The following is a 27689-nucleotide window of genomic DNA, read 5'->3' on the forward strand; positions in this document are numbered from 1 at the left end:
ATGGGAGGTGCTGAGACATTTAAAAAATGGCTGGTGCTGATACTCAGCCTCGCAAACTTTCTGCTTGTCTCATGTTTGGCCAAGTGTTCATGGTTATGAATATGACTCATCATTGTTATACAAGCTGCATTTATGCCATTAACTCAAACCTGACCAAAGAACAGCAGCTGAACATAACCATCCCTAGGAACACACATGGATCTTACAATGGATGTCACATGGATGCTCCTGTGGATCCGGATATTGACTCCATCCTAGAATATGGATTTAATTCCACTGAGCTGTGCCAAGTTGGCTGGGTCTGTCCTTCAGAACGAAAACCAGTGTCGGTGACTGAGGCCTGTAACTGCATTGTGAGTCTACATGTATCGCTAAGAAGCATCGTACTGAATCGAAAGGTATCAAAAGGGGTTTTTGTACAAGTAATGGTTATGCTGGTTTTTAAATCAGTTTAAACCCATGCCAGCCCGTGTGGATGCAGTTAGATCAGTTATGGTTCACTAACACTGATTTACCACCACTCCAGAGCTTGGCAGAGGGGCTTCCCCATGCCAGCTCTGTGCAGGGCTTTGGCACATGCAGGTCTCAGTACCTCATGGCTTTCCCGGGGTGCCAGCCCAGCCGGAGGCAGTGGGGGAAGGAAGGAGCCTGACAGCCAGGCTGCTAGTGAGCTGAGCACTCCGACTAGGGGCTGGTTCTCCATACAGTGCTGGGAGCGGGACGCACTCCACTGGGGGATGGGGATATGGAGGAGCAAAGCAGGGAGAAGACAGCAAGAGGGGGAGCATGTAAAGGGCCAATGGGCGGGCAACAGTGGTGACACGTCACTGGCCACTGCCTGGCACCTGCCTGGACTCACCAGCCATCACGGTTCTCAGCGCGCAGTCAGTGCCAGCTGGAAACAGGATGAGGGGCAGTCCCCTGCTTTCTGAGAGCAAGCATGCAGTGGGGGCTGCACTGATGGACCAGCAGGAGGAGTGGCTGGCCCCGTGCACTGCATCTTTGCCCCCACCATCAGCTTTGCACACCCAACCCCATCAGCCACCACTGGACCCGCTGGTGGGAGGTAGGAGGGCGGCTGATGAGCAGGGATCCAGCCAGCAGCAGGACCCGCCAGTACTGATGAGGTGAAGACTGAAAATACGGGACAATTTGCCTGTTTTTTAAGAAGTCATGACACCTGCGGGAGGGCTTAAATACAGGACTGTCCCTTTAAAAATGGGACGTCTGGTCACCCTACCTAAAAGTCATGGTTGATGTCATGGAAATCATGGGCATGATAAACATACAGCTTTATCTTTGGTTTTCCACACTGTGCATTCATATAAGGACAGCCCACACTAGCTGAGATTCAGCATTGGCTCCATTCTGTCCAAGTTACTTATATGGCTCCTATTACCATCATATCTGAGTGCCTCACAATAGATAATGTATTTGTTAGTAGGTGAAAGCCCTTGTTGTCACTCAAGTGTGCGAGTTGGGCCAAGTAATCCAGCATCTGTGCAGTCTCTCTCATATAACCAATGACACTGTTGCATGCAAATTAGCTGTAGCATAAAGGTGATAAATGGTTGAATTACTTTTGATATGACAATAGTCTAGACCAGTGGCTCTCAACCTTTCCAGACTACTGTATCCCTTTCAGGGGTCTCATTTGTCTGGTGTACCCCAAGTTTCACCTCACAAAATTGGACATAAAAGTATAGAAGTGTCACAGCATGCTACAGTGGTGGATTAGCCATTGGGCCAAAGGGGCTGTTTTAAAGAAAAAGTCGGGACACCTGTAGAAGGGCTTAAACATGGGACTGTCCCTTTAAAAATGGGATGTCTAGTCACCCTACTTTTATGGCTTTTCATAAACAGTCATGATCTCTGTTGTGCCTTTTCTTTGCGGAAGAAAGTATTTGGAAATTAAAGGAGAGCTCTCAAATTACTGAAGAATGTAAAAATGGATTGTAACTGTATTTTAGTGCTTTTATCATTTTTACATATTTTCCTATATGCTCATACTGTTAATGGCATCTATGACATACATTTCTAAAAAAAAATAAAAAAATTCATGGAACGCTAATTAGAATGTTGAACATGGTGACTTCCTTTTTTCTAATTAAAATTATGAAAATTCACAAACGTTAGTTATGCTTAAGCAAGAAAAATATCATTTGGAATAGTATCCAGCTGGCTGGATGCTTAGTCAGATGTTAATGTCTATCTGAATTTCTTAGGCCTAAAAATCAGGGCAGAAGAACCACGAGAATGGTCTGCTTTAAGATATTTTGGCGCTTAAATGTTTGGGCAAAGCCAAGAAATGCAGATGTGGCTAGGGACAGATTAAGGCTAAGAATCCTAGAATCCTAGAATATCAGGGTTGGAAGGGACCTCAGGAGGTCATTTAGTCCAACACCCTGCTTAGAGCAGGACCAATGCCCAACTAAATCATCCCAGCCAGGGCTTTGTCAAGCCTGACCTTAAAAACCTCTAAGGAAGGAGATTCCACCACCTCCCTAGGTAACCCATTCCAGTGCTTCACCACCCCCTAGTGAAAATTTTTTTCCTGATATCCAACCTAAATCTTCTCCATTGCAAGAATCTGATCCAAAACTGATTAAAGTCATTGGAATGACTCCCCACTTTCTCACTTATTAATTACTGGCAAATCTGGTGGGGGAAATGGTTTCATGAACAACTGAGAAGGTATTTCCATTTTGCAGGGTTAGAAAAGAATCCATCATCACACGCGTGCACACACACGTGCTTTACAAAATGCTTTGCAAATTTCAGATTACCAAAACCATAGTCTTCTACCAGAAATGCTGATTTTCGTAACCTAAAAATTTCAAAACCAATTTTGGTTAAAAAACCTTTTAGAAAATGTAATACCTTTGACAGTTGCAAAATATTTTGCTTTTGAGAAAGCCATATTTTGTTGGAAATAACTTTGTGCAAAAAAACCCACCCTGGCTCTAGTTATTAGCCAGTTTGAAAACAGGCTTCCATTTTAATTTTTGCTTTTACTTAGGAGCTGAAAACTTTCCAGTAGGTCTAAATGCTGATAGAGTGCCATGCATAAAGTCTCATGAATAAACATCCCCACTTATAACCACACTAGCAATCTCCAGTCACAGGGTATGCCACTTGGAGCCTTGCCATTGACTTAAATTGACTTTAATGATGCAGGATTGAGGTTATTTAGCTGAAGATAGCTAAACCACTTGGTAACAACGACCACGATGCAATTAAATACAATATCCTTGTGTGTGTGTGTGGGGGGGGGATACCAAAGAAACCATCACAGTAGCATTTAACTTCAGAAAGGGAGCTATGCAAAAATGAGGAAGCTAGTTAAAGGGAAATTAAAAGGAACAGTCACAAGAGTGAAATGCCTACAAGCTGCATGGAAACTATTTAAAAACATAACAGAGGCTCAAACTAAATGTATACCCAAAATTAAAAAAAACAGTAAGAGGACCAAAATATGTAACTAAGGCTAAACAACAGAGTAAAAGAGAAGTTTAGAGGCAAAAAGGCATCCTTTAAAAAGTGGAAGTTAAATCCTACTGAGGAAAATAGAAAGGAGAATCTATCAAGTGTAAGAGTATAATGAGACAGGCCAAAAAAGAATTTGAAGAGCAACTAGCAAAAGACACAAAAACTAGCATTACATTTTTTTAGAAGTACAACAGAACCAGGAAGCCTGCCAAACAGTTAGTGGGGCCACTGGATGATAAAGGGGCATTCAAGGAAGACAAGGTCATTGTGGAGAAGCTAAATGAATATTTGCATCTGTCTTCACTGCGGGCGATGTGAGGGAGAGTGCTACATCTGAGACATTCATTTTAGGTGACAAATCTGAGGAACTGTCCTAGATTGAGGTGTCAATAGAGGTGGTTTTGGAACAAATTGATAAATTAAACAGTAATAAGTCACCAGACCCAGATGGTATTCACCCAAGAGTTCTGAAGGAACTCAGATATGAAATTGCAGAACTACTAACTGTGGTATGTAACCTATCACTTAAATCAGCCTCTGTATCAGATGATTGCAGGATAGCTAATGTAACACTGTTTTTTTAAAAAAGGCTTGAGAGGTGATCCTGGCAAATACAGACCAGTAAACGTAACTTCAATACCAGGAAAGTTGGTTGAAACTATAGTAAAGAACAGAATTATATGACACATAGATGAACTTGATATGTTGCGGAAGAAAGTCAACATGGCTTTTTAAAAGGGAAATCATGCCTCAGAAATCCGTTAGAATTTGTTGAGGGGGTCAACAAACATGTGGACAAAGGTGATCTAGTGGATATAGTGTACTTAGACTTTCAGAAAGCCCTTGACAAGGCACCACACCAAAGGCTCTAAAGCAATGCAAGCTGTCATGGGATAAGAAGAAAGGTCCTCTCATGGATCAATAACTGGTTAAAAGACAGGAAACAAAGGGTGGGAATAAATGGTCAGTTCTCACAATAGAGAGAGGTAAATTGCGGTGCCCCCCAAGGATCTGTACTGGGATCAGTGCAGTTCAAAATATTCATAAATAATATGGAAAAAGGGTAAAAGGTGAGGTGGCAAAATTTGCAGATGATACAAAACTACTCAAGATAGTTAAGTCCAAATCTGACTATGAAGAATTACAAGGGTCTCAAAAACTGGGTGTCTGGGCAACAAAATGGTAAATGTCATTTACTGTTGATAAGTACAAAGTAATGCACGTTGGAAAAAAAAATCCTATCTATTCATACACAATGATAGGGTCTAAATTAATCGTTACCACTCCAGAAAGAGATATTGCAGTCATTGTGGATAGTTCCCTGAAAACATCTGCTCAATATGCAGTGGGAGTCAAAAAAGCAGACAATGTTAGGAACCATTAGAAAATGGAAGATAAAGCAGAAAATATCATAATGCTACTATATAGATCTATGGTATGCCCACACCGTGAATGCTGCGTGCAGCTCAGGTTGCCCCATCTAAAAAAAAAGATATATTAGAACTGGAAAATGATCAGGAGTATTGAATAGCTTCCATACAAGGAGGGATTAAAAAGACTGGGACTATTCATCTTAGAAAAGAGATGACTAAGAGGGGGATAAGATAGAAGTCAATAAAATAATGACTGATGTGGAGAAAGTGAATAAGGAAGTGTTATTTACCCCTTAATATAATGCAAGAATCAAGGGGTCACCCAATGAAATGAATAAGCAGCAGGTTTAAAACAAACAAAAGGAAGTCATTCTTCACACAATGCGCACACAACCTGTGGAACTCATTGCCAGGGGATCTTGTGAAGGCTCAAAGTATAACTGGGTTGAAAAATGAATAAGGTAAGTTCATAGAGGATAGATCCATCAATAGTTATTAGCCAAAATGGTCAGGGACTTAACCTCATGTTCTGGGTGTCCCTAAATCTCTTAATTGCCAGAAGCTGGGACTAAACAACAGAGGATGGATCACACCATAGTTGCACTGTTTTGTTCATTCTCTCTGAAGGATGTGGCACTGGCCAGTGTCAGAAGACAGGAGAGTGGCCTAGATGGACCAGTGATCTGACCTTTATGGCCATTCTTATGTTCTTAGGAACTGATCTTCTAACAGCATACAGTAAAAGCTCTGTCCCTAACTGTACCTCACCCTTGATTTCCCTGCTCTGCCCTGTGTTCTCTCCTTCCATCCTCTTCTCCTACTCACAGCCAGGGGTGCTTGGAACAGTTTGTGTAGTGGGGGTGCTGAGAGCCATTGAACCAAACTGTAAACCCTGCATATGATGGAAACCACTTCAAGCCAAGGGGTGTGTCAGCATCCCCAGCACTCCTAGCTCTAGCACCTATGCTCACAACTTCCAGCCCTTTTATCATGCTGCCCCCTAGGTTTGGAAAAGCCATGCTCACAACTACCATCTTCCCTCTCCATATTTAAAGGTCTCCTAGAACCCCCTCCCCACCTTTTTTTTTGTTTTGCCTTCTTCTACTGATTGATTATGGCTCAATCCATTCCCATGCCTCATCTTCCCTTCACTTGAGATTTTAAGCTTTCCCGGACAAGCACCAATGGGAAACTCTTTTGTAAAGTGCAGTTATGGGACAACTTGGCACTTTATATATGGTGTCACTAAGTTCCTTCCTGAGTCACTGGCCAAGCATAAATCAAATTATAGATTCCAAATCTGTGCATTCTAATTGGACTCCTTAAGCCTTCTGGAGTACTGTGTTAATTGTCACATTTTATATCTACTCTAGATGCTCCGAAATTGCCTTCTAAGCATCTGAATCCAGGCTAGATGATGGATCCCCTTCCTGGCTCTAGTCTAGTCTTTTATTGTGAAAGGCTTTGAAGAAGTAAAAGTTCGCCCACTGCTGTCAGGAAGACAGAAGCTCAGGATAGCACCCCTCTGCCTTTAAGTGAGCTATTTTTGAACAGGCTGGCTATAACTATGCTAACTTGTCTGAAAGAAGGGTCTCTGTCTGTAAGGAGTTGGTTGACAATACATAAGAACATAAGAGCGTGTACAGGGCTGAGTCATGGTGATGGATGACCTCAAAAGAACCTTGGTGGATAGGCCACAGCCTATCCATGTAGCGGTGTTACAGCGTGGGGCAGTGAGAACAGGTTCTCCCGGTATCTCTGGTGCAATGCACTTGAAATATTGTGTTTGGTTCTTGACACCTTGTTACTGCCTCCGGTTGAAAATTTGTTAACAAAAGACACCATTTTTTGCCAGAAAATATGTATATATTTATATAAATATAATTTTGCAAAACAAAGTGGGTTTTTTAATTTCCCAGGTTTTTAATGAAAACCAAAATTGTTCAATTTCTTATTTTCTCCCCTATTGCCCCTCCCCCCTTTTTTAAGAGACAAAAAAGAGAAAGGGGGGAAAGGAAGAAACTGAAACATGTAAAGCTTTTTTGTAAATGTTTTTGAAGAAATAAATTTAAAATAAAAATAAAAAGTTTTCCAAACATTTGCAAGCTCTTGTTTTTGGTTTTGACCAGCTCTACTCATTGCCATTTTAACAAAGTACAGGAAACTCAGAAGAGAGTAAAGAATCAGGAGGCTGAAGTTCTTGTACTATTGAAGAAAGAGTAAAAAATGTGAATTGGTTGGTCAACACATAGCAAAGGAGGACACGTTTTACACCTCTCTGAAGGGGTCTAACACTAAAAAGGAAGAGGAGCAGTTTACTGTGACACTTATTGTATCAGAGAAATGAAGGGTAGTAGGATCAATTTATGAAAGGCTGAATATTGAGAAAAGCATCTTTACAGTGAGATCCCTTAGATGATGGAATAGTCTCTCAAGGGAAGTACTGAGATCTCCATTGCTTGTGGACAATCCTGTCCTGACAGGGAGAGGGACTGAATGACCCTGTAGGTCTGATCTTTCTTGTTAGTATTACCTATGAACACATCAAAGACTCAAGTGACGCTAGATGCTGACTGGGGTGGTGCTTTGGTAGGTGAATGGTGGTTTGATGTTATAAGCCGTGTACCTTGATCTCCAGTTCTCTCTGGGAATGTTTGTGCTGCTAGCACATCATGAATCCAGCCACCAAACCAGGCCCCTTTAAAATGAAACCTACTTTGTTTCCTTCTTTCAGTTTGACCTGGTATGTGACCGAAAAGAGCTAAATGACATCTCCCAATCCATTTACAGGCTGGGACTTCTCCTTGGAGCTGTGATCTCCTGTTCATTAAGTGACAGGTAAGGAGAAAGAATGATCAACCTGCACAAAGTCAGCAGCATAACCTCGCTGGGGGTGGATAGTATAGAGCCTCGCAGCCACAGGGCTGGTGTAGCTTGAGCATTGGAGCCTAGGCCCTGACACTGATGTGCCCTGTAGACTAGGGCAAGTTACTCAGTCATTTCTGTGGCTGTTTATTATTAAAGCTGGTTGAAAATGGGGGGATTCTATGGAAAATTCTGAGGAAAATGGTTAATTTAATTTTTGTCTGCATTTTCCACAGAAAAGTTTGAGACTGTGAAAATGTAAATACTAGAAACATTTCAGCTGAAAACAGGAAAAAAAATTGCTTTAGCAATGCTGCCAATGTGCCTCATGGTCATGGGGGTTGTAGTTTGGGTGCCTTGTGTATCCTTTCTTTTCCCTAGGGCAGTGTCATGGGCTTGCCCTCCCAAAGCTCCCTGTTGGTGCGACAGGACCCTGTACTCACCCAGCATCCAATACACAATGTCTGGGTGGTTGGCAGCATAGGTCTGGTTGAGCCCCAGGAGTCTTCACTTTCCAGGGCTGTCAAAACTCTGAAAAGGAAACCAAACTAACTGACATGAAGGGAGCAGGCTCCCTTCCGTCAAGGAGCCTTTGGCAGGCCATTGTCCTCTGGCAAATCAGTGTAAGAGGTTTAATGGGCCCCTTCAGGGTCTGGCCCACCTTCTCCTCAGGGGGCTTAGACAGCAGTTGTCTGTGTTCTCAGTCAGGCCCTTTTCTGGAAGCTGTGGTTTGAAGGTACCAGGTCCTCAGTGTGGAAGCTATGGAAGATACCTCTGCAGATCCAGCTGGTCCAAGGGAATGGAGAGTTATATGGGACATGACTGCAGATGGGAACTTGGCCTAACCCTTAAGAAAATCATGCTTGCCCCCAAAGACTTCTCCAACTGCCTGTCTGAGGAAGTCAGACAATCCTTGTTGGGGATTCAATACTCAGAAGAACTGAAAGAACAGTCTAGAAGGGACAGGTGGACAACAAGACAGTGTGCTGCCTTCCCAGAGCCAACATATGATATGTCACTCTCATATTGGATAGGATTTTGAAATTGATGGGAAAGAATCCATTGGTGATAGCTCATATTGGCACTAAAGACACTGCGTTGCAGGCTCTCTCACAGGTAGTAGATGACTTCAGGGAACTCGGAAGCGTGCTGAAGAGGAAAAATGTCCAAGTGATCTTCTCTGAGATTGCTCTTGTCCCATGAGTGAAGGAAGACAGAAGGCAGAAGATTCTGGAAGACTGCTGTTTAGATAAGTGGCATAGAAAAAAGTGTTTTGATCTTGTGTAACATTGGCTCACCTTCCATGGGGATGGAGCAGTATAGTTGGATGGCTTCCACCTCAGTAGAAGCAGAACCATTCTTCTTGGAGCAGGCTGGCTAGAGTTGTCAGGAGGGCATGAAACTACTAACAAAAGGGGTAAGGTAGAAAGAGAGAAGATACAAACACAATGCAAAATTGAGATGTTGAGAACAAAATTAATCAAGGAACGAAAGGACATGGAGAGAAGAAATTCTTTAATTGCCAATACGTCAATACTAGGAGCCTGGGTATAAAAGAAGAATTGGAATTGTTTGTTTATGAGCATAAATTTGATATAGTTGGTATTACTAAAATCTGGTGGGATGATTCCCATGACTGGAATGTTAAATCAATGGTTATAACCAATTTAGGAAGGATTGAGTCAGCAAAAGGAAAGGGGGAGCGGCACTCTGTCAAAAATGGCTTTATCTGTTTCTGAGTTACTGATAACTTGGAAGAAAATTATCTTGAATGCTTAAGGATCAATGTCCTAACAGATAAAGCACAAGATGGGATATTCGTTGGTGTCTGCTGCAGATCACCAAATCACACTAGGGCACAGGATGACTGCCTCCTTACACACCTATCTATAATGTGTAGGGGAAAAAAGCTGGATGATCATGGGAGATATCAATCTGAGTGACACATGCTAGAGTTCTCGTGCTGCCAGTACTAAAACATCCTTGGAATTTCTAAATATCACAGATGACAATTTTCTAACTCAAAAAGTGTTGCATCCAGCATGGGCGAATTCTATTTTTAGACCTCATCTTAACAGATAAAAGGAACTAATTACAGAACCAAAAATTAATGGTAACCTTGGGTACAAGTGATCGTGACTTGGTCATATTCATAATGCGCAAATAGAATAATGTCGAGCTGGGTGATATGTATACTTGGTACTTTAAAAGAGCCAGTTTCATAAAGCTGAAAACAATTATGAGCCAGATCAGTTGGGAGAATGAATTTAATCAGAAAAATGTGAATGATAATTGGGAATTGTTTAAGAACACTTTACTAGATGCCCAAAAAGTCACAATCCCACAATTGAGGAAGAAGGTCATATTGGTTTTTTTTTTTTTTAAAAAAGACCTGATTTAGAGGGGAAGTGAGGGCAGCTATAATATATATATAACAAGTTGAATAAAGGCAAAGTTGATAGTAATAAGTATAAATCAGAAGTTAGGAATTGTAGCAAATTGATAAGAGAAGCTAAAGGACACAAGGAGAAGTCTGTGGTCAGCAGCATTAAGGACAATGAAAAGAAGTTTTTTAAAAGTATATTAGGAACAAAAAGTATGCTAAAAATATTATTTGTTCATTACTGGATGTAAATGGTAGACTTATCAATGATAATGCGAAAAAGGCCGCAGTGTTTAATAAATATTTCTGTTCTGTATTTGGGGGTAGTTTCATCCTATGATGGTGATAATGCTTTCCCCATTCCAGTAATGTCTCAGGAGGATGTTAAATAGCAGCTACTAAAGTCAGACATTTTTAAATCAACAGGTCTGAATAATTTGCACCCAAGAGTTTTTAAAAGAGCAAGAGCTTGCTGGACTGTTAATGTTGATTTTCAATAGATTTTGGAACACTAGGGAAGTTCCATAAGACTGGAAGAAAGCTAATATGCCAATATTGAAAAAGGGTAAATGGGATGACCTGAGTAATTATAGACCTGTTAGTCTGACATCGATCAAGAGCAAGATAAAGGAAGGCTGATATGGGACTCAATTAATAAAGAATTAAAGGAGGTTACTATAATTAATGCCAATCAACATGAGGTTTATGGAAAATAGATCCTGTCAAACTAGGGTGACCAGACAGCAAATGTGAAAAATCAGGACAGAGGGTGAGGGGTAATAAGAGCCTATATAAGAGAAAGACCCAAAAATCGAGACTGTCCCTATAAAATTGGGACATCTGGTCACCCTATGTCAAGCTAACTTGATGTCTTTTTGATGAGATTATAAATTTTGTTGATAAAGGTAATAATAGTGTTGATGCAATATAGAATTATAGGATCGAGACATCATCTAGTCCAGAGAAATGTGAAAAAAATACAAGGACATCTGGTCACACATGAAACTATTGCATACCTTTGCATCTTAGCATACATTAATCCCTGATACTCATAGACTATGTTCTCACTTATATAGCTATTAAATCACTTCAGTAATTAATACCCTACATGACCTTTATGGGTTCAGGGTTTTCTATTTTTGTTTGTTTTTCAATGAACATTGAACTTTATTATTTATATGCTATTGCCACTTTGTGTACATATTTATATCTGTTTTGTTTTATGCTTATATTTTATATAAAAACAGTAAAAAATAAAGTTTAAAAAAAGTGGTTAACTGATAGGTCTCAAACTGTAATCGTAAATGGGAATCATCATCAAACAAGGTGTGTTTCTGGAGGGGTCCTGCGGGGATTGGTTCTTAGCCCTGTACTATTTAATATTTTCATTAGTGACCTGGAAGAAACATAGTCATTACTGATAAAGTTTTCCAGTGACACAAAATTGGGGGAGTGGTAAATAATGAAGATGACAGGACACTGATACAGAGTGATCTGGATCACTTGGTAAGCTGGGTGCAAGTCAAAAATAGGCATTTTAAATGTGGCTAAATGTATATATCTAGGAATGAAGAATGCAGGCCATACTTACAGGCTTGCCGGTGGGTGGGTGGAACTCTATCCTGGGAAGCAGTGACTCTGAAGGATATTTGGGGGTCATGGTGGATAATCAGCTGAACATGAGTTCCCAGTAGGACACTGTGACCAAATCCTTGGATGAATATAAACAGGGCAATCTTGAGTAGGAGTAGAGAGGTTATTTTTTTTACATTTGTATTTGGCACTAGTGTGACTGCTGCTGGAACACTGAACAGTTCTGGTGCCCAGAGTTCAAGAAGGATGTTGATACCTAGGAGAAGGTTCGGAGAACAGCCATGAGAATGATTAAAGGATTACAAAAGCTGCCTTATAGTGATAGATTCAAGGAACTCAACCTGTGTAGTTAAACAGAGAGAGCGTGTATTGATTACAGACTATTAGTACCTACATGGGGAACAAATATTTAATAATGGGCTGTTCAGTCTAGCTGAGAAAAGTATAACAAGATCCTTAATCTAGACGAATATAGACTAGAAATAAAGTGTAAATTTTTAAGTCAGAATAATTAACCACTGGAACAATTTACCAAGGGCTGTGGTGGATTCTACATCACTGACAAATTTTAAATCAAGATTGGATGTTTTTCTAAAAGATCTTCACTGGGAATTACTTTGGGGAAATTCTATGGCATGTGTTACACACAGGAGGTCAGGCTTAGATAATCACAATGGTCTTTCTGGCCTTGGAATCTATGAAGGTCTATTCCCCTTCCAGGGCTGCTGTTGCTGACAGAGCTAGACTTTGCCTTTTCATGCCTTACCTCCAAGCCTGATATACCTTCAGGTATGGTGGGGCAGGGCTGCTTAAGCCCATAGCAGTGCATTAACCCTCACCTGGCTGGCACGGAGTTTGTGCACTCTGCCCCAGCCAAGCTCCCAAGTTGGACTACATCTTCCATGAATCACCACTGTTACCCCTCTTGGAGAGGGAATCAAGTGCATCATGGGAGGTGTATTTTGACAGGTTTCAGAGGGGTAGCTGTGTTAGTCTGTATCAGCAAAAACAACGAGGAGTCCTTGTGGCACCTTAGAGACTAACAAATTTATTTGGGCATAAGCTTTTGTGGGCTAAAACGCACTTCATCAGATGCATGGAGTTGAAAATACAATAGCAGGTATAAATACACAGCACATGAAAAGATAGGAGTTGCCTTACCGCATGGTTGGGGGGGGGTCAGTGCTAATATGGCCAATTCAATTAGGGTGGATGTGACCCATTTCGAACAGTTGACAAGAAGATGTGAGTATCAATTGAGGGGAAATTAATTTTTTTTAGTGACCCAGCCACTCCCAGTTTTTATTCAGGCCTAATTTGATGGTGTCAAGTTTGCAAATTAATTCCAGTTCCGCAGTCTCTCTTTGGAGTCTGTTTCTGAAGTTTTTTGTTGAAGAATGGCCACTTTTAAGTCTGTTATTGAGTGTCCAGGGAGGTTGCTCTCCTACTGGTTTTTGAATGTTACAATTCTTAATGTCCGATTTGTGTCTATTTGTTCTTTTGTATGGAGACTGTGCAGTTTGGCCAATGTACATTGCAGAAGGGCATTGCTGGCACATGATGGCATATATCACATTGGTAGATGTGCAGGTGAACGAGCCCCTGATGGTGTGGCTGATGTGATTAGGTCCTATGATGGCGTCCTTTGAATAGATATGCGGACAGAGTTGGCAATGCGGTTTGTTGCAGGGATTAGTTCCTGGCTTAGTGTTTCTGTTGTGTGGTGTGTAGTTGCTGATGAGTATTTGCTGCAGGTTGGGGGGCTGTCTGTCCTATCTCAGGGCCTCTCCTTCTGCCCCACCACCCCCACGAACATGATACAGTTCTGCGGTAACCTGGAATGCTACTTTTGCCATCTCTGACTCAAGGAATATTTCCACCACACCACTGAACAGCACACTAACCCACAGAAACATTCCTACCAACACTACAAGAAGAGGCAGTGGACTATAACTGCCATGAGTAGCTGCATGAGTATATCCAAACTAAAATATTTTGGCTTTTTTCAGGCATTTGATTTCAAATGAAAAATGAACTTTTCCTGACAGAAAGCAGCCACTCTTTGTGAAAAATTTCAAATTGTGGAACACCCAATTTTCTGTCCAACATTTTGACAGAAATTTTTCAACCAGCCCATCTTATTAGAGGCTCCAGCTGAGATCTATGGCCCATTGTGCCATATGCTGTACAAGAAGCCAATAGTAACAGTCTTCCCCAAAGAGATTGCAATGTAAATAGACCAGAAAGACACAGATTAAAAGGTTGCTGTTGGTGATGGTGGGGCATTTTCTGAACTTCTTCCTTCCCGCCTCCCTCAACAACCTCAGTCTCACTATTCTCTTCACAATTCCCTGCTCCCATTTTTCCTCATCCCCTTCTACTTGTGTTCTTTTCCTACACAAAGCAGGCAAGTGCTGGGCAGTGACAGGTACCCTCTGTCTCTTTCTTATGTTAAGAAGGAGTGTATGGAGCTCTGCAAGCTTGTATTTACTGCTAACAATGCACTAAAGTCGCTCCTGCCCTAAGTTGCTAAGCTTCTCTAAGAGACACAGAAGATAGAATGTACAGGGCAATTCAAACATGGGGAGAACTGAAGTGGATTTGGTGGGTATGATTGTGTTTTAAGTATAAACTAAGAAATGAACGTCTTTCTGGTGTGACCCCAGTTACCTCAAAAGAGGAGAGATGTGAGTCCCTCAGGAAGTGTCCCATTATGATGGTCTCTAATTAAATGTCCTTTGGATGTTTCTCAAATCCATTCAAAAGTGTCCATTGCTTTGCCTTCTGCTCTGTCCTGTGGAGTCTTTCAGAAGGTGTGTCCACACACTGATTGTCTTCTAGCTCCCATTCACAGTCCCTCCCAGGGAGATCGTCTGCTGTTAGAAGAAGTCTTTTTGGGTACCCAGCTAGGGTGACCAGACAGCAAGTGTGAAAAATCAGGACGAGGGTGTGGGGTAATAGGTGCCTATATAAGACAGAGCCCCAAATACCTGAACTGTCTCTATAAAATCGAGACATCTGGTCACCCTATGCTCAGCTCACACCACTTTAAAGGGATCAGTTTTTTCAGAAAGTGTCGAGCCACCCACCCTGTGAAAACGAGGCCTCTTTAAGGTATGTCAAGTTGAGGGTCCAAAATCAGGAGTCACTTCCAATAATCTTAACCAGAAATCTGATTCTACAGCAATACTATTTAAACACTTCCTTTTGGCATTGTATCAACCACCAATAATCCAGGCTCTTACATTGATGCCCATCACAATAGTACTCAGGTGCCCTTCTGGCTGTTTTAGGAGAGAATGCTGATTTACAAATATATTTCCTCTCCCAGGATAGGACGGCGTCCGGTTACATTGCTTTCCATGCTTATGATGGGGGCATTTGGTGTTGGAGTAGCCTTAGCACCGAATTTCTATGTCTACATGGCTTGGAGATGTCTTGTGGGTTTTGCTGTGTCTGGTTTCACTATAAGCACATTGGCCTTAGGTAAAATTTCCTCACTGCTAAAGATGTTTTAGCTTCACAATATCTGTGGTCTTAAAAAAAGCAATGAAAAAGCTGCTGGACAAAAGTGCTGTGTAATTACGCACTACATGTTTTTAAAAACGTGCTTCCAATGTAATGTCTTTTAAATACAGTGGGACTGATCTTTCTCTCACACTGGTGTAAATCAGGAGTAATCGCATTAAAGTCAGGGGAGCGGCACCAGTAAAGGGAAGAGGAGAATCTGGCCTAGTATTTGGTGGGAGGCAGGCAGAAAGCATAGTTGGAGAATGTGAAATGTTGGTTGGTTTGTGCTCGGGTTGTCATTAGTATCTCTCATGAGTGGTTATAGGCTATTGTATCTCTGAGATCACTGTCTACACACAGTCATGGAAGCCCCTCTCTTAATAACATACTTTACATGTATGGAGCATTTTTCCTTGGAGATTCACAAAGGTTAGTTAAGCAAGACTCTCAGCAGTACTGAGAGGTAGGGAATTATTATTTTATACTTATCTGGAATAGAAAAAAAGTCCTTTAAATGGTGCTGAACCATTAGGATTCTTAGGAGTTCAATCTGTGTTAATGTTTCTAGGCACTGAATGGGTTGGAGTCTCCTGCTGGACACATCCAGTAGTTATCTCTTTTTGCTGCTTTTCCATTGGACAGATGGCTTTGGCTGGCTTAGCTTATGGGGTTCGCAGCTGGAAGCTGTTGCAGATTGCTGGATCGGCCCCAATGTTTGGTCTTTTCTTTTACATATGGTAAATATGCTTTTGCCAGAGAGCTCTTCCCACCCATTGCAGTGTTGTTTGTAGGATGACCAAACAGCAGGCCAGCACAACATGCGGCCTGTGGAACCTGAATGTGCGGCCCGCGAGGGGATTCTAAATCCCCCACCCCCTACCTGTCCCCTGATAAATCCCTGGGACTCCCATGCCTACCCAACTGCTGCCTATCCCCTGACCCCCTCGAACCTTTGCCCCATCCAACCCCCCCTGCTCCCTGTCCCTTGACTGCCCCCTGGAACCCCCTACCCCTTCTCCAACGCCCAGCCCCCTTACCGTGCCACTCAGATCAGTGTGTCTAGCTCCATGCAGCTCCAGACACATTGCTGCCATACTCCCCCGCGGAGCCCACAGCTCCCCCCTCCAGCACCTGCCTTCCAGATTTGAACACCTCAAAATTCAGGAGTGCTCGAGCTCAGTCTGGGCAGCTGTTACTTCCTTTCTCCCAAATCAAATATACTGATCCACTGTAACTTGCTGTAGAAAAAGTAGGATAAAACTGAGCAAGAAATGCTTATTAGGACTGGAATTGCTATTTTCAACAGCCATTGTCTTTTTGTTTGTTTAAAAGGAAGCCAGTGATATTGCATTGACAAATTCCCCATAGAAAGAAAGAGTGGAACAAAAGAGTAATAAAGGCACCTCAACTTTTCCTCATTTATGGAGGACAGTCTTATAATATGCATCCAGATATCCTCCAATCACACAAGCTGAAAATTGTTCCACTTTACTGCAGTTCTGTAACCATATGGGAACCAATCCTGTCTGTGTTTTGTGCACATCCAAAATTCCTGTTGAATGACCTGCCCTGGGAGCGAGTTACCAGTGACCCAGGGCTGGGGCGGCAGGAGGTGTGTGTGGAGGGCACTGGTGGGGGGGAGCCCAGGGCTGGGGCAGCAGCGGGGTCAGGGAAGGGCACTGGTGGGGAGGAAAGGGGGAAGCCCAACCCTGTGACAGCAGGGGGTGTGGGTGGGTGAGGGGAGAGCCCAGGACTGGGGCAGCAGGGGGGTACGGAGGGGAGCCCAGGGCTGGGATGGGGGACAGCCAAATTTTTTTTTGCTTGGGGCAGCAAAAAACCTAGAGCTGGCCTGGCTGGGTTCCTCCAGCCGTCGGAGCCCCGGGCCCTATAATTTGACCCTGAGGGCTCCCAGCCACCTCTTCAGCTGGGAGCCTCTGGTTGATTTAAAATAAACTATCACTTCCCCACCCCCAACTTTCCTTTTTGGCCCACAGCTGTTTTGGTGGGGCGGCGCTGGGGAAGGAGGGTTTGTTTCTGCAGGGCTGGGCGGTCCTGGGGCGGGGTGTTTCTGCGGGGCTGGGAGGTTTTGGCCCTCAGCTGTTTTCTTTGGAGTAAGGTGGCCCTCGCTGCTTTACGAGTTGTGCAGGCCTGCCAAAGAGCAAGTGTGAAAAATCGGGACGGGGGTGGGGGATAATAGGAGCCTATATAAGAAAAAGACTCCAAAATTGGGATTGTTCCTATAAAATCGGGATATCTGGTCAGGGGCGGCTCTAGACATTTTGCTGCCCCAAGCATGGAGTGTCCGCTGGTCCCACGGCTTCGGCGGACCTCCTGCAGGCGTGCCTGCGGGAGGTCTGGCGAAGCCGCAGAACCAGCGGACCCTCCGCAGGCAAGCCGCCGAAGGCACCCTGCCTGCTGCCCTCGTGGCGACTGGCAGAGTGCCCCCAGTGGCTTGCCACCCCAGGCACGTGCTTGGAGCACTAGTGCCTGGAGCCGCCCCTGCAACTGGTCACCCTAGTTGTTTGTGATCCAGGTTACACACGGGCTTTACGGAGTGGATTCATCTACACATCAAAGGCGAGGTTATTTCACATTATACCCTGATCTTGTAAAGTCGTATACAAAGTTAATGGGAGCTCAGTGTATTTGACTATCAGGCCACTTTAATTGAGGTGCCTAAATATGGATTTAAGAGCCTAACTCTAGGCAGCACAATACAATTATTTCTATTGAAACAAAGCACCCCCCAAATACAAATCTGAGCCATATTGCCTCAGAAGACCTGCATGTCTGCTGTTGTAAACACGCTCAGTCAGATTGAACGTAATAGCACTGAGAACATATCGGGTAGATGAAGTTAGGGATACAGTTAAGTGGGTAACTGTGGTTTTTCAACCACTTTGTAGGGTCCTTCCAGAATCTGCTCGCTGGCTTGCAATGAAAGGGAAGATAGAGGAAGCCAAAAAACTGCTTCAAAAGGCAGCGTGTGCAAATAAGCAAAGCATCCCACCAGAACTGCTGGACCAGGTAACGAATGTTGAGATGGGAGTCGGTCACTCTCCTAAAAGGTTTGGAGTCAGGCGATCCGTTTGATAAACATGCTGCACATGGGGAGTCAGAAATCTCTTGTGGAGGGTGGGGGGGAGGGGGAAAGAGAGCCAGAGGATAAATATTTATATAAATGGATACAAGAGCTTTAAAAATATTTTAATGGCTCTTGTGCTTCCTGTGAACAAACAGTTATGTTCAGAGCATACACACACACAGAAGATAGATAGACAAAAAAAGCCTTGCTGGAAGTTACAGTTCAAGACTCTTATTTCTTAGAATTCTGAAGGACACACAAGAACCCCAAAACAGAGCAAGACAAAGTTGGCTACTCCCTAAAATATAGATACATAACTCATGTTGTCTTATTTTAGGCTGCTTACTGCTAGGCCTAGCTAGCATCATTCCCTACAGAACCCCATAGAGTGCAAGCAGGAGCCCTGCCCCTCTCCCCCACTTTTAAGGTGACAGCTTGCAATGTCAACACAGCCCTTGCTACACTCTCCAAATCTTTCCCAGGCTCAAGCATTGATCGCCTGGTTTCAGGCCTTGTAGTTTCAGTGCCACAAGGACCATGAAGGAAAGTTTTCTTGGTAAGCTGCTCTTGGGGGAAATTCTCTTTGAATCTTCTTGCAAATGACCTAAAATGGGGGGGGGTAGGGGGAGAGATTTTCAGAGGCAACTGTCGTAGTATAATTCCCAAATCTGAACCTTAGCATCCAAAATATGGGTGCTAGCATGAATCCCTCTAAGCTTAATTACCAGCTTAGATCTGATAGGCTGCCACCAATCAGGACTTAGGTAGAGCATCTGATAGACTCTGGTCTCCCCAAACTCTTCCCTGGGGACCCCCAAGACCCAGATTCCTTGAGTCTCAAAACAAAGGGGAATAAACCATTTTCCTTCCCCCTCCTTTCTTTCTCCCAGCTCTTTCCCGCCCTGGGTACCCTAGGAGACCACCGTGATTCAACTCCTTGAATCACCCCTTCCCCCTCCCTTCTTCCCCGGAGAGAGATACAGAGATAAATGCCGAGAGCAGGTTTTTCTTCCCTCCTCCCTTTCCTTTCTCCCACCAATTCCCTGGTGAGTGCAGACTCCCTTCCCTGGAGTCTTACAAAAGATAACCAAAAAAAATCAATTAGATTCTAAGAAAAAGAGGAAAACTTTAATAAACAAGGAAAAACATAAAAACTGTCTCTGTAGTCAAGATGGTAACTATACAGGGTTTTTCTAGTTTATAGACAATAGAAAGAAGCTTTCTCCAGCAGAAACACAATTTAAGCTACTTCCAGCAAGTACACATCTGCAAATGAAAAAAAACAAGTTAAAAGACTATATCCGCCTTTACTTACTCCTTTTCTGAATAGATAAGAGACTGTAGCAGGGAGATTGGCAGAAACCTGGTTGCACCTCTAGTCCCGTCCAGGACTCAGAGAGAACAGCGCACAAACCCAAAACCCACAAACAAAGGCTTCCCTCCCCCTAGATTTGAAAATATCTTGTTTCCTGATTGGTCCTCTGGTCAGGTGTTTGGGTCCCTGTTTGTTAACCCTTTACAGGTGAAAGAGACATTAACCCTTAGCTATCTGTTTATAACAGCAACTAATGGATTTAGATGCACGTGTTTCAAGTCAGTGGGACTTCTGTGCATAAATTCCTTGGGGAATTTTCAAAATCTCCCCATAGAAACAGAATGCTCTCAAACCTCATATGAGCAAAAACCTTATCGCTGTGCATTCATGTTATTTTCTTGTCCTCCAAAGAGCCTCTAATGCCAACTCTTGTTTGCCAAAAATGGGGTAAGAAGGTCAGAGGTGGTGCTCCTTTGATGTGACTTTTGCAAACGCTTCACAAGGAAGTAACTGTACTGTCTCTTCAAAGTCCTGCAAGTCGTTGAAAACTCCAACTGCCTCCCATTGCCCTGGATAACAAATTCATGGCCAGACCACGTACATGGGGCAGGCCCTTCTAATTAGAGCTGTTCAGGAATCTTTCGATGAAAGGTTTTGGGTTTTTTTTGGTCAGAAAAATACTGATTGGTTAAAACCGAAACTTTTTGCACAAAAAGGTCAGTTCTTCTTCGAGTGATTGCTCACATCCATTCCAGTTAGGTGTGCGCGCCGCGCGTGCACGTTCGTCGGAAACTTTTTTACCCTAGCAACTCCAGTGGGCCGGCAGGTCGCCCCCTAGAGTGGCGCCGCCATGGCGCTCTATATATACCCCTGCCGGCCCGCCCGCTCCTCAGTTCCTTCTTACCGCCGTGTCGGTCGTTGGAACTGTGGAGCGCGGCATAGCTGTCCTCCACGTCCCTAGCTCTCCTGGTTATCTATCGTTTATCTATCGTTCATCACTAGTTCCATTATAGTTGTTAATTAGTTTGTTAAGTAGATAGTTTAGTTAAATAGTTGTTAAGTAGTTCTTCGCCGGGGGCTTAGCCCTTCCCGGCACCCGGCGCCAGGCTTATGCCTGTTTCGCCGGGCTTCAAGCAGTGTGCGGCCTGCAAGAAGCCCATGCCTACCAGCGATCCCCACGAAGCGTGCCTGAAGTGCCTCGGGGAATCGCACAGATCCGACAAGTGCCGCATCTGTAAGGCTTTTAAGCCGAGGACAAAGAAGGAGAGGGATCAAAGGCTCCGGACTCATGGAGGCGGCACTTGACCCGACGGCTTCGCAGGCCGTGGTATCGGCACCGGCACCGGATCGCTCCGGCACCGAGAAGACTCCTCGGCACCGACCCTCTCCGGCACTGGAGTCAGAGCCAAGGCCGTCGAAGTCTGATACTCCGGCCAGACAGACCCGGCTAGAGCGCCCGGCCTCGACATCGGCCGCGGCGCCGCCGGCACCGTCAACACCGTTGACTCCGGGCCCGGCGGGTCCGTTGAGTTCGGTGCCGCCGAGCTCCCCCATGAGATCTGGGGTTGAGATAGTGGTCCCATCCACTCCGGAGACCTTCGCCTCGGCTCGGGACCTTATTGCCCTGACTGAGCCCACTCGGCTGCCACCCCCGGTACCTCCGGTGCGGGTCGTGTCCAGAGGCAAGCCCATGATGTCGGCGCCGCCCAGAGACAGTCGTTCGCCATCCAGGTCCCAACGTCTTGGGCGCTCCAGATCCCGACGCCGCTCGCAGTCCCGGCACCGCTCCCCTCAGCGGCACCGGTCGCACTCGCGGCAACGGTCAGCATCGAGGCGGTCGCGGTCAGGCTCCAGTCGGCGGCACCGATACCGCGACTCCAGGAGCAGGTCCCGACGCTACTCGCCGCACCGGTCGAGCTCCCGGCACCGAGCTGGTGGCAGGTCCCGGTCTCGGTCGACCTCCCGGCGCCGAGCTGGTGGTAGGTCCCGGTCGACCTCCCGGCACCGAGCTGGTGGCAGGTCCCGGCACCGAAGCGGCGCCCGGTACCGATCAGGATCCCGGCACCGTGACAGATCCCGGTCCCGATCCCGGTCCCGGCACCGATATGACTCCCGGCACCGGTCCCCGGCACCGAGACGATACTCCGTGCCGGCCCGCGCAGACCCTTACCATCCGGGGTCGGCCCCACCATGGCCCTCGAGACAGCCGTCCGTATCCTCCCAGACGGACAGCGGGTATGCGCTGGGCACCGACCGCCAGGCGGCGCTGTTCGGTGATCCGCCGCTGCAAGACCAAGGCCCACAACAGTGGGGATTCTGGACACCCTGGGCATACCATCAGGCCCAGGGCCCCCAGCAGCTCCCTGCTAGACCGGCGACTGCGGAGCGTAGGGCCCCTGAAGCCTCCTTGTCTCGCCCCCCTCCCTCCCCGGAAGGGGAGGAAGGGTCCAAACAGCAGGACTCCGCTGCAGCTCCGGAGGCAGAGGCGAGGGCTGAGGAAGACCCTCAGTTAGACACTCTCGTGCCTGGGGTCTCATCATCCTCTTCCCCGGATGAGGCGGTGGCGGGTACCTCCTCCAACAGTCCCCCCCCGCTGGATCTCAGGGCGCACCAAGACCTCCTCAGGCGATTGGCTCAAAATCTGAGTCTGCAGGCAGAGGAGGTCTCGGAGATAGAGGATCCAATTGTCACCATCCTCTCTTCCGATGCTCCCACCAGGGTCGCCCTGCCCTTCATACGGACCATCCAGGCCAACGCCAATACCATCTGGCAGTCCCCGGCCTCCATCCCTCCGACAGCGAAAGGAGTCGAGAGAAAGTACATGGCCCCTTCTAGGGGATACGAATATCTACATGTTTACCCGACTCCAGGTTCACTGGTGGTGCAATCGGTGAACGATAGGGAGCGTCACGGCCAGGAGGCTCCAGCCCCCAAATCCAGAGAAGCCAGGCGGATGGACCTCCTTGGCCGTAAGGTGTATTCGGCTGGGGCGCTGCAGCTCAGGGTCTCTAACCAACAGGCCCTGCTGAGCAGATACGCCTTTAACTCCTGGGTGGCAGTGGACAAATTTAAGGAGCTGCTGCCACAGGATGCTCGCCAAGAGTTTACGGCCATCTTGGACGAAGGCAAGAAGGTCGCACGCACGGCCTTACAAGCCTCCTTGGACGCTGCGGACTCGGCTGCCCATACCCTCGCATCAGGAGTTACGATGCGTCGCATCTCCTGGCTGCAGGTTTCCGGCCTTCCGCCGGAGCTCCAGCACACGATACAGGACCTTCCTTTCGAAGGCCAGGGCCTGTTTTCTGATAAGACAGACCCCAGACTCAAGAGTCTAAAAGACAACCGGGTCATTATGCGGTCCCTCGGGATGCACACCCCCGTGACGCAGCGTAGACCCTTTAGGCCGCAACAACAGCTACAACGTAGGCCGTTTTCCCAGTTCCGCCAGCGGCAGGACCTTTACAGGCGCCGCGGCAGGAACGGCAGGCGCAGGCAGTCTGGGAACCAAGGGGGGCAGAACCAAGGCTCCTCAAAACCCCCGCCTGGTCCTAAGCCTTCATTTTGAAGGTGCGCCCGAGGGCGCGGTAACAGTTTCCCCTATGGATCCTTCCCCCCCGTTTTCCAACCGCCTTTCGTTTTTCCTCCCGGCGTGGTCCCAAATAACATCGGACCGCTGGGTCTTAAGCATGGTGCAGACGGGATACCGCCTGCAGTTTGTTTCATTTCCTCCTTTCCGCCCTCCTTCCTCGTCCCTCTTCAGGGACCCCTCTCACGAGCAATTCCTTCGGCAGGAGGTGCAGACGCTCCTCAGCAAAGGAGCTATAGAGGCGGTTCCGGAAAACGAGAAAGGCAAGGGGTTTTATTCCCGCTACTTTCTGATCCCCAAGGCAAAGGGGGGCCTCAGGCCTATCCTCGACCTGCGAGAACTCAACAAGTACCTCGTGAAGTTGAAGTTCCGCATGGTATCCCTGGGGACCATTATTCCATCCCTGGATCCGGGAGACTGGTACGCCGCCCTCGACATGCAGGACGCGTATTTCCACATTGCCATTTGGCCGCACCACAGACGCTTTCTCCGCTTCGTTGTGGGGGCTCTTCATTATCAATTTGCAGTCCTCCCATTCGGCCTGTCCACGGCCCCGAGGGTGTTTACGAAATGCATGGCAGTTGTCGTGGCGCATCTTCGGCGCAACCGTGTCCACGTGTTCCCTTATCTGGACGACTGGTTGATTCGGGGCACGTCGGAACAGCAGGTCAACAGCCATGTCCGCATGATCACCGCCATGTTTGCACGTCTGGGCCTCTTGATAAACGCAGACAAGTCCACTCTGAGGCCCACGCAGAAGGTGGAATTTATCGGGGCCGTCCTGGATGCCACTGTGGGCAGGGCCTCGCTGCCTCTGCAACGGTTCCAGACCATGGCGGCGATCGTTCAACGTTTGCGGTCAGCCCCATTGACGTCAGTGAGCACGTGTCTAACCCTGTTAGGCCACATGGCGGCGTGCACTTTTGTGACCGACTACGCTCGGCTCCACATGAGGCCTCTCCAGCTGTGGCTTCTCAGTCATTACAGGCCGGCAAGGCAACCGTTAGACATGTTAGTCACAATCCCCCAGAAGGTCTTAGTTTCTCTCGGCTGGTGGTTAGACCAGTCCGTATTATGTGCGGGTCTTCCCTTTCACCCCTCTCAGCCCTCGGTATCCCTGACAACGGATGCCTCAGATCTAGGCTGGGGGGCCCACCTAGGGACCCTGCGGACACAGGGCCTGTGGTCCCAGGAGGAGGTGGGGCTCCACATCAACGTGCGGGAGTTGAGAGCGGTCCGCCTTGCTTGTCAAGCGTTTTGTCATCAGCTTCAGGGTCGTTGTGTCGCTGTGTTCACGGACAACACGACGACCATGTACTATATCAACAAGCAGGGCGGCACCAGGTCCTCCTCCCTGTGCCACGAGGCGATACGACTCTGGGACTTTTGCGTAGCCCACTCCATTCACCTCAGGGCTTCCTTCCTCCCTGGAGTACGGAACACTCTGGCAGATCGATTGAGCAGATCCTTCCTGTCCCACGAGTGGTCCCTTCGCCCGGACGTCGCTCTCTCCATTTTCCGGAGGTGGGGTTATCCCCGGGTGGACCTCTTCGCGTCCAAGGGGAACAGGAAGTGCCAAGCGTTCTGCTCCTTTCAGGGCAGGGAGCCGGGGTCGATAGCGGATGCCTTCCTCATCCAGTGGTCAACCCACCTGTACTATGCATTTCCCCCGTTCCCTCTGGTCCACCAGGTCCTCCTGAAGGTGCGCAGGGACAGGGCTCTCGTGATCCTGGTGGCCCCAGCATGGCCCAGGCAGCACTGGTACACCATGCTGCTAGACTTGGCCATAGCCGACCCAGTTCCCCTGCCCCTTCATCCGGACCTGATTACCCAGGACCACGGGACCCTCTGTCACCCAGACCTGCAGTCACTGCACCTAGCGGCGTGGCTCCTGCGTGGCTGACTGGTTCCGAGCTGCGCTGCTCCACGCCTGTGAGAGAGGTGCTCTTGAGCAGCAGGAAGCCGTCCACAAGAGCCACATATTCGGCGAAATGGAAGCGCTTCGCCTGTTGGTGCGTAGAGAGAAATCTCCGCCCTATGGAAGTTTCGGTAACCGAAATCTTAGACTACGTTTGGTCCCTCAAAGGGCAAGGTCTGGCCTTATCGTCGTTGCGAGTCCACCTAGCAGCTATCTCCACCTTTCACCCGGGTGCGGACGGTCGCTCCGTTTTTTCTCACCCGACGGTGTCGAGATTCCTTAAAGGGCTGGAACGTTTATTCCCTAACGTCCGTCCCCCTGCTCCAACCTGGGATCTTAACCTGGTGTTGTCCCGGCTCATGGGGCCCCCCTTTGAGCCGTTAGCTACTTGCTCCCTGCTCTACCTCTCTTGGAAAACTGCCTTTCTAGTGGCTATCACCTCAGCTAGACAGGTGTCGGAGCTCCGAGCTCTTGTGGTAGACCCCCCATATACGGTCTTCCACAAGGACAAGGTGCAGCTGAGACCACACCCTGCTTTTCTGCCCAAGGTGGTCTCAGCCTTCCACGTCAACCAAGAGATTTTCCTTCCGGTTTTTTTCCCAAAACCTCACTCCTCAGGCAGGGAGCAGCAGCTCCACTCGCTGGATGTCCGTAGGGCTCTCGCGTTCTACATAGAGAGGACTAAGCCCTTCCGAAAATCCCCCCAGCTTTTCGTGGCGGTAGCAGATCGTATGAAAGGGCTTCCTATCTCCTCCCAGAGGGTATCCTCTTGGGTCACGTCCTGTATCAGGACCTGTTATGACTTGGCCCATGTCCCTACGGGCCGTGTGACTGCGCATTCTACCAGGGCGCAGGCGTCGTCGCTGGCTTTCCTCGCCCGTGTGCCCATCCAGGAAATCTGTCGGGCAGCGACCTGGTCATCGGTCCACACCTTTGCTTCCCACTACGCCCTGGTCCAGCAGTCGAGGGAGGATGCGGCCTTCGGAACTGCAGTGCTCCGTGCCGCGACTTCTCACTCCGACCCCACCGCCTAGGTATGGCTTGGGAGTCACCTAACTGGAATGGATGTGAGCAATCACTCGAAGAAGAAAAGACGGTTACTCACCTTTGTAACTGTTGTTCTTCGAGATGTGTTGCTCACATCCATTCCACACTCGCCCTCCTTCCCCACTGTCGGAGTAGCCGGCAAGAAGGAACTGAGGAGCGGGCGGGCCGGCAGGGGTATATATAGAGCGCCATGGCGGCGCCACTCTAGGGGGCGACCTGCCGGCCCACTGGAGTTGCTAGGGTAAAAAAGTTTCCGACGAACGTGCACGCGCGGCGCGCACACCTAACTGGAATGGATGTGAGCAACACATCTCGAAGAACAACAGTTACAAAGGTGAGTAACCGTCTTTTTCAATGGGAAGGATTCTTAGGTTCGGGATGGAAGAGTGTGTGTGTGTATGTGTGTGTGTGTGTGTGTGTGTGAGTGTGTGTGAGAGAGAGAGAGAGAGAGAGAGAGACCCCAGAATAGCTTGCTGATTAGGGCACTCACCTGGGTACAGGTCCTTGCCCCAACTCAGGCAAAGCAGGGAATGGTCATGCCGCAGTTCTCTGCCTCTCATCACCAGAACCCTCTTGGTACCAGTCTCCTTTCCCTGGGGTTGCTGGAAGTCTTTCCTTTGGCTTCAGTAGGAGTTGGATCCAGCCATTGGTTTCTCTTCTATATTTTGACTCTTTTGCTTGTGAATTTTGAAGATGACACCTGAAAAAAGAGCAAATCTGGAAATATCCTGGATCTCTTCAGGAAGCCGCACTTGAGGAAAACGCAGGGCTGGTGCAACCATTTAGGCAAACTAGGCGGCCGCCTAGGCGCCTAGTGGTTGGGGGCACCTAAAAGCCCCCTCAGGCGAGGAGGTGGAGGTGAGCTGGGTGGGGGGGCGCGTGGAGAGGGCTGCCCGCAATAACGAGGTGGGGGTGCACAGGGGAACAGCTCCCTGCCCCAGCTCACCTCCGCTCTGCCTCCTCTGCTGAGCACACAGCCCAGCTCTAAGTCTCCTCCAATCAGCGCCGCAAGCCTGGGCGGGGAGGAGAATTAGAGCAGCGCCAGCATGCTCAGTGGAGGAGGCAGAGCCGAGGTGAGCTGGGGTGGGCTACTCAGGCAGGCTTAGTTTCAGCAGAAGGTCTCCCCAGGCAGGGTTAGCTGCCTGGTGGGGGGAAGGGGGGAAGTCTCCCCAGGCAGGGTTAGCTGCCATGGGGGGATGGGGGGGAGATGAGTTAGCTGTCACGGTGGGGGGGTAGCTGCTGTGGGGGGGCTCCCCGGGTAGGGGGCTGAGTTAGCTGCCATGGTGGGGCGGGGTTAGCTGGGGGGCATGCAAGGTGGAAGTTTCGCCCCCTAGGCGAAACTTCCTTTCACTGGCCCTGGGAAAACTACTTTAATTATGTGCTATGCCTGATAAGTCCTCCAAATATTTCTCCATTTTATAACTTAAAAAATAGGCATGGATATCTGGTGCACCAAAATTTTGTAAAGCCACCTAATGTGCCTTCGGTTTCATATTAACGTGTCCTCTTCTTACTCCCTTAAGAG

The 27689-nt window shown here is 47.3% G+C and overlaps 1 protein-coding gene across 1 annotated transcript in view; it reads left to right on the forward strand.

Moving 5' to 3' along the window:
- The window catches only part of LOC115647283 (solute carrier family 22 member 13-like), a 35604-nt gene continuing 7915 nt past the window's right edge, over window positions 1-27689 (forward strand). The window contains 8 exon segments of the mRNA XM_030554182.1: window positions 1-67; window positions 70-338; window positions 7597-7700; window positions 15035-15189; window positions 15782-15950; window positions 18120-18240; window positions 26858-26873; window positions 26876-26936. Of these exon segments, the coding sequence (XP_030410042.1) occupies window positions 1-67; window positions 70-338; window positions 7597-7700; window positions 15035-15189; window positions 15782-15950; window positions 18120-18240; window positions 26858-26873; window positions 26876-26936 (962 nt within the window).

The sequence above is a fragment of the Gopherus evgoodei genome, chromosome 2 (assembly GCF_007399415.2).
Source record: "Gopherus evgoodei ecotype Sinaloan lineage chromosome 2, rGopEvg1_v1.p, whole genome shotgun sequence".
In the NCBI taxonomy this organism is placed as follows: Eukaryota; Metazoa; Chordata; order Testudines; family Testudinidae; genus Gopherus; species Gopherus evgoodei.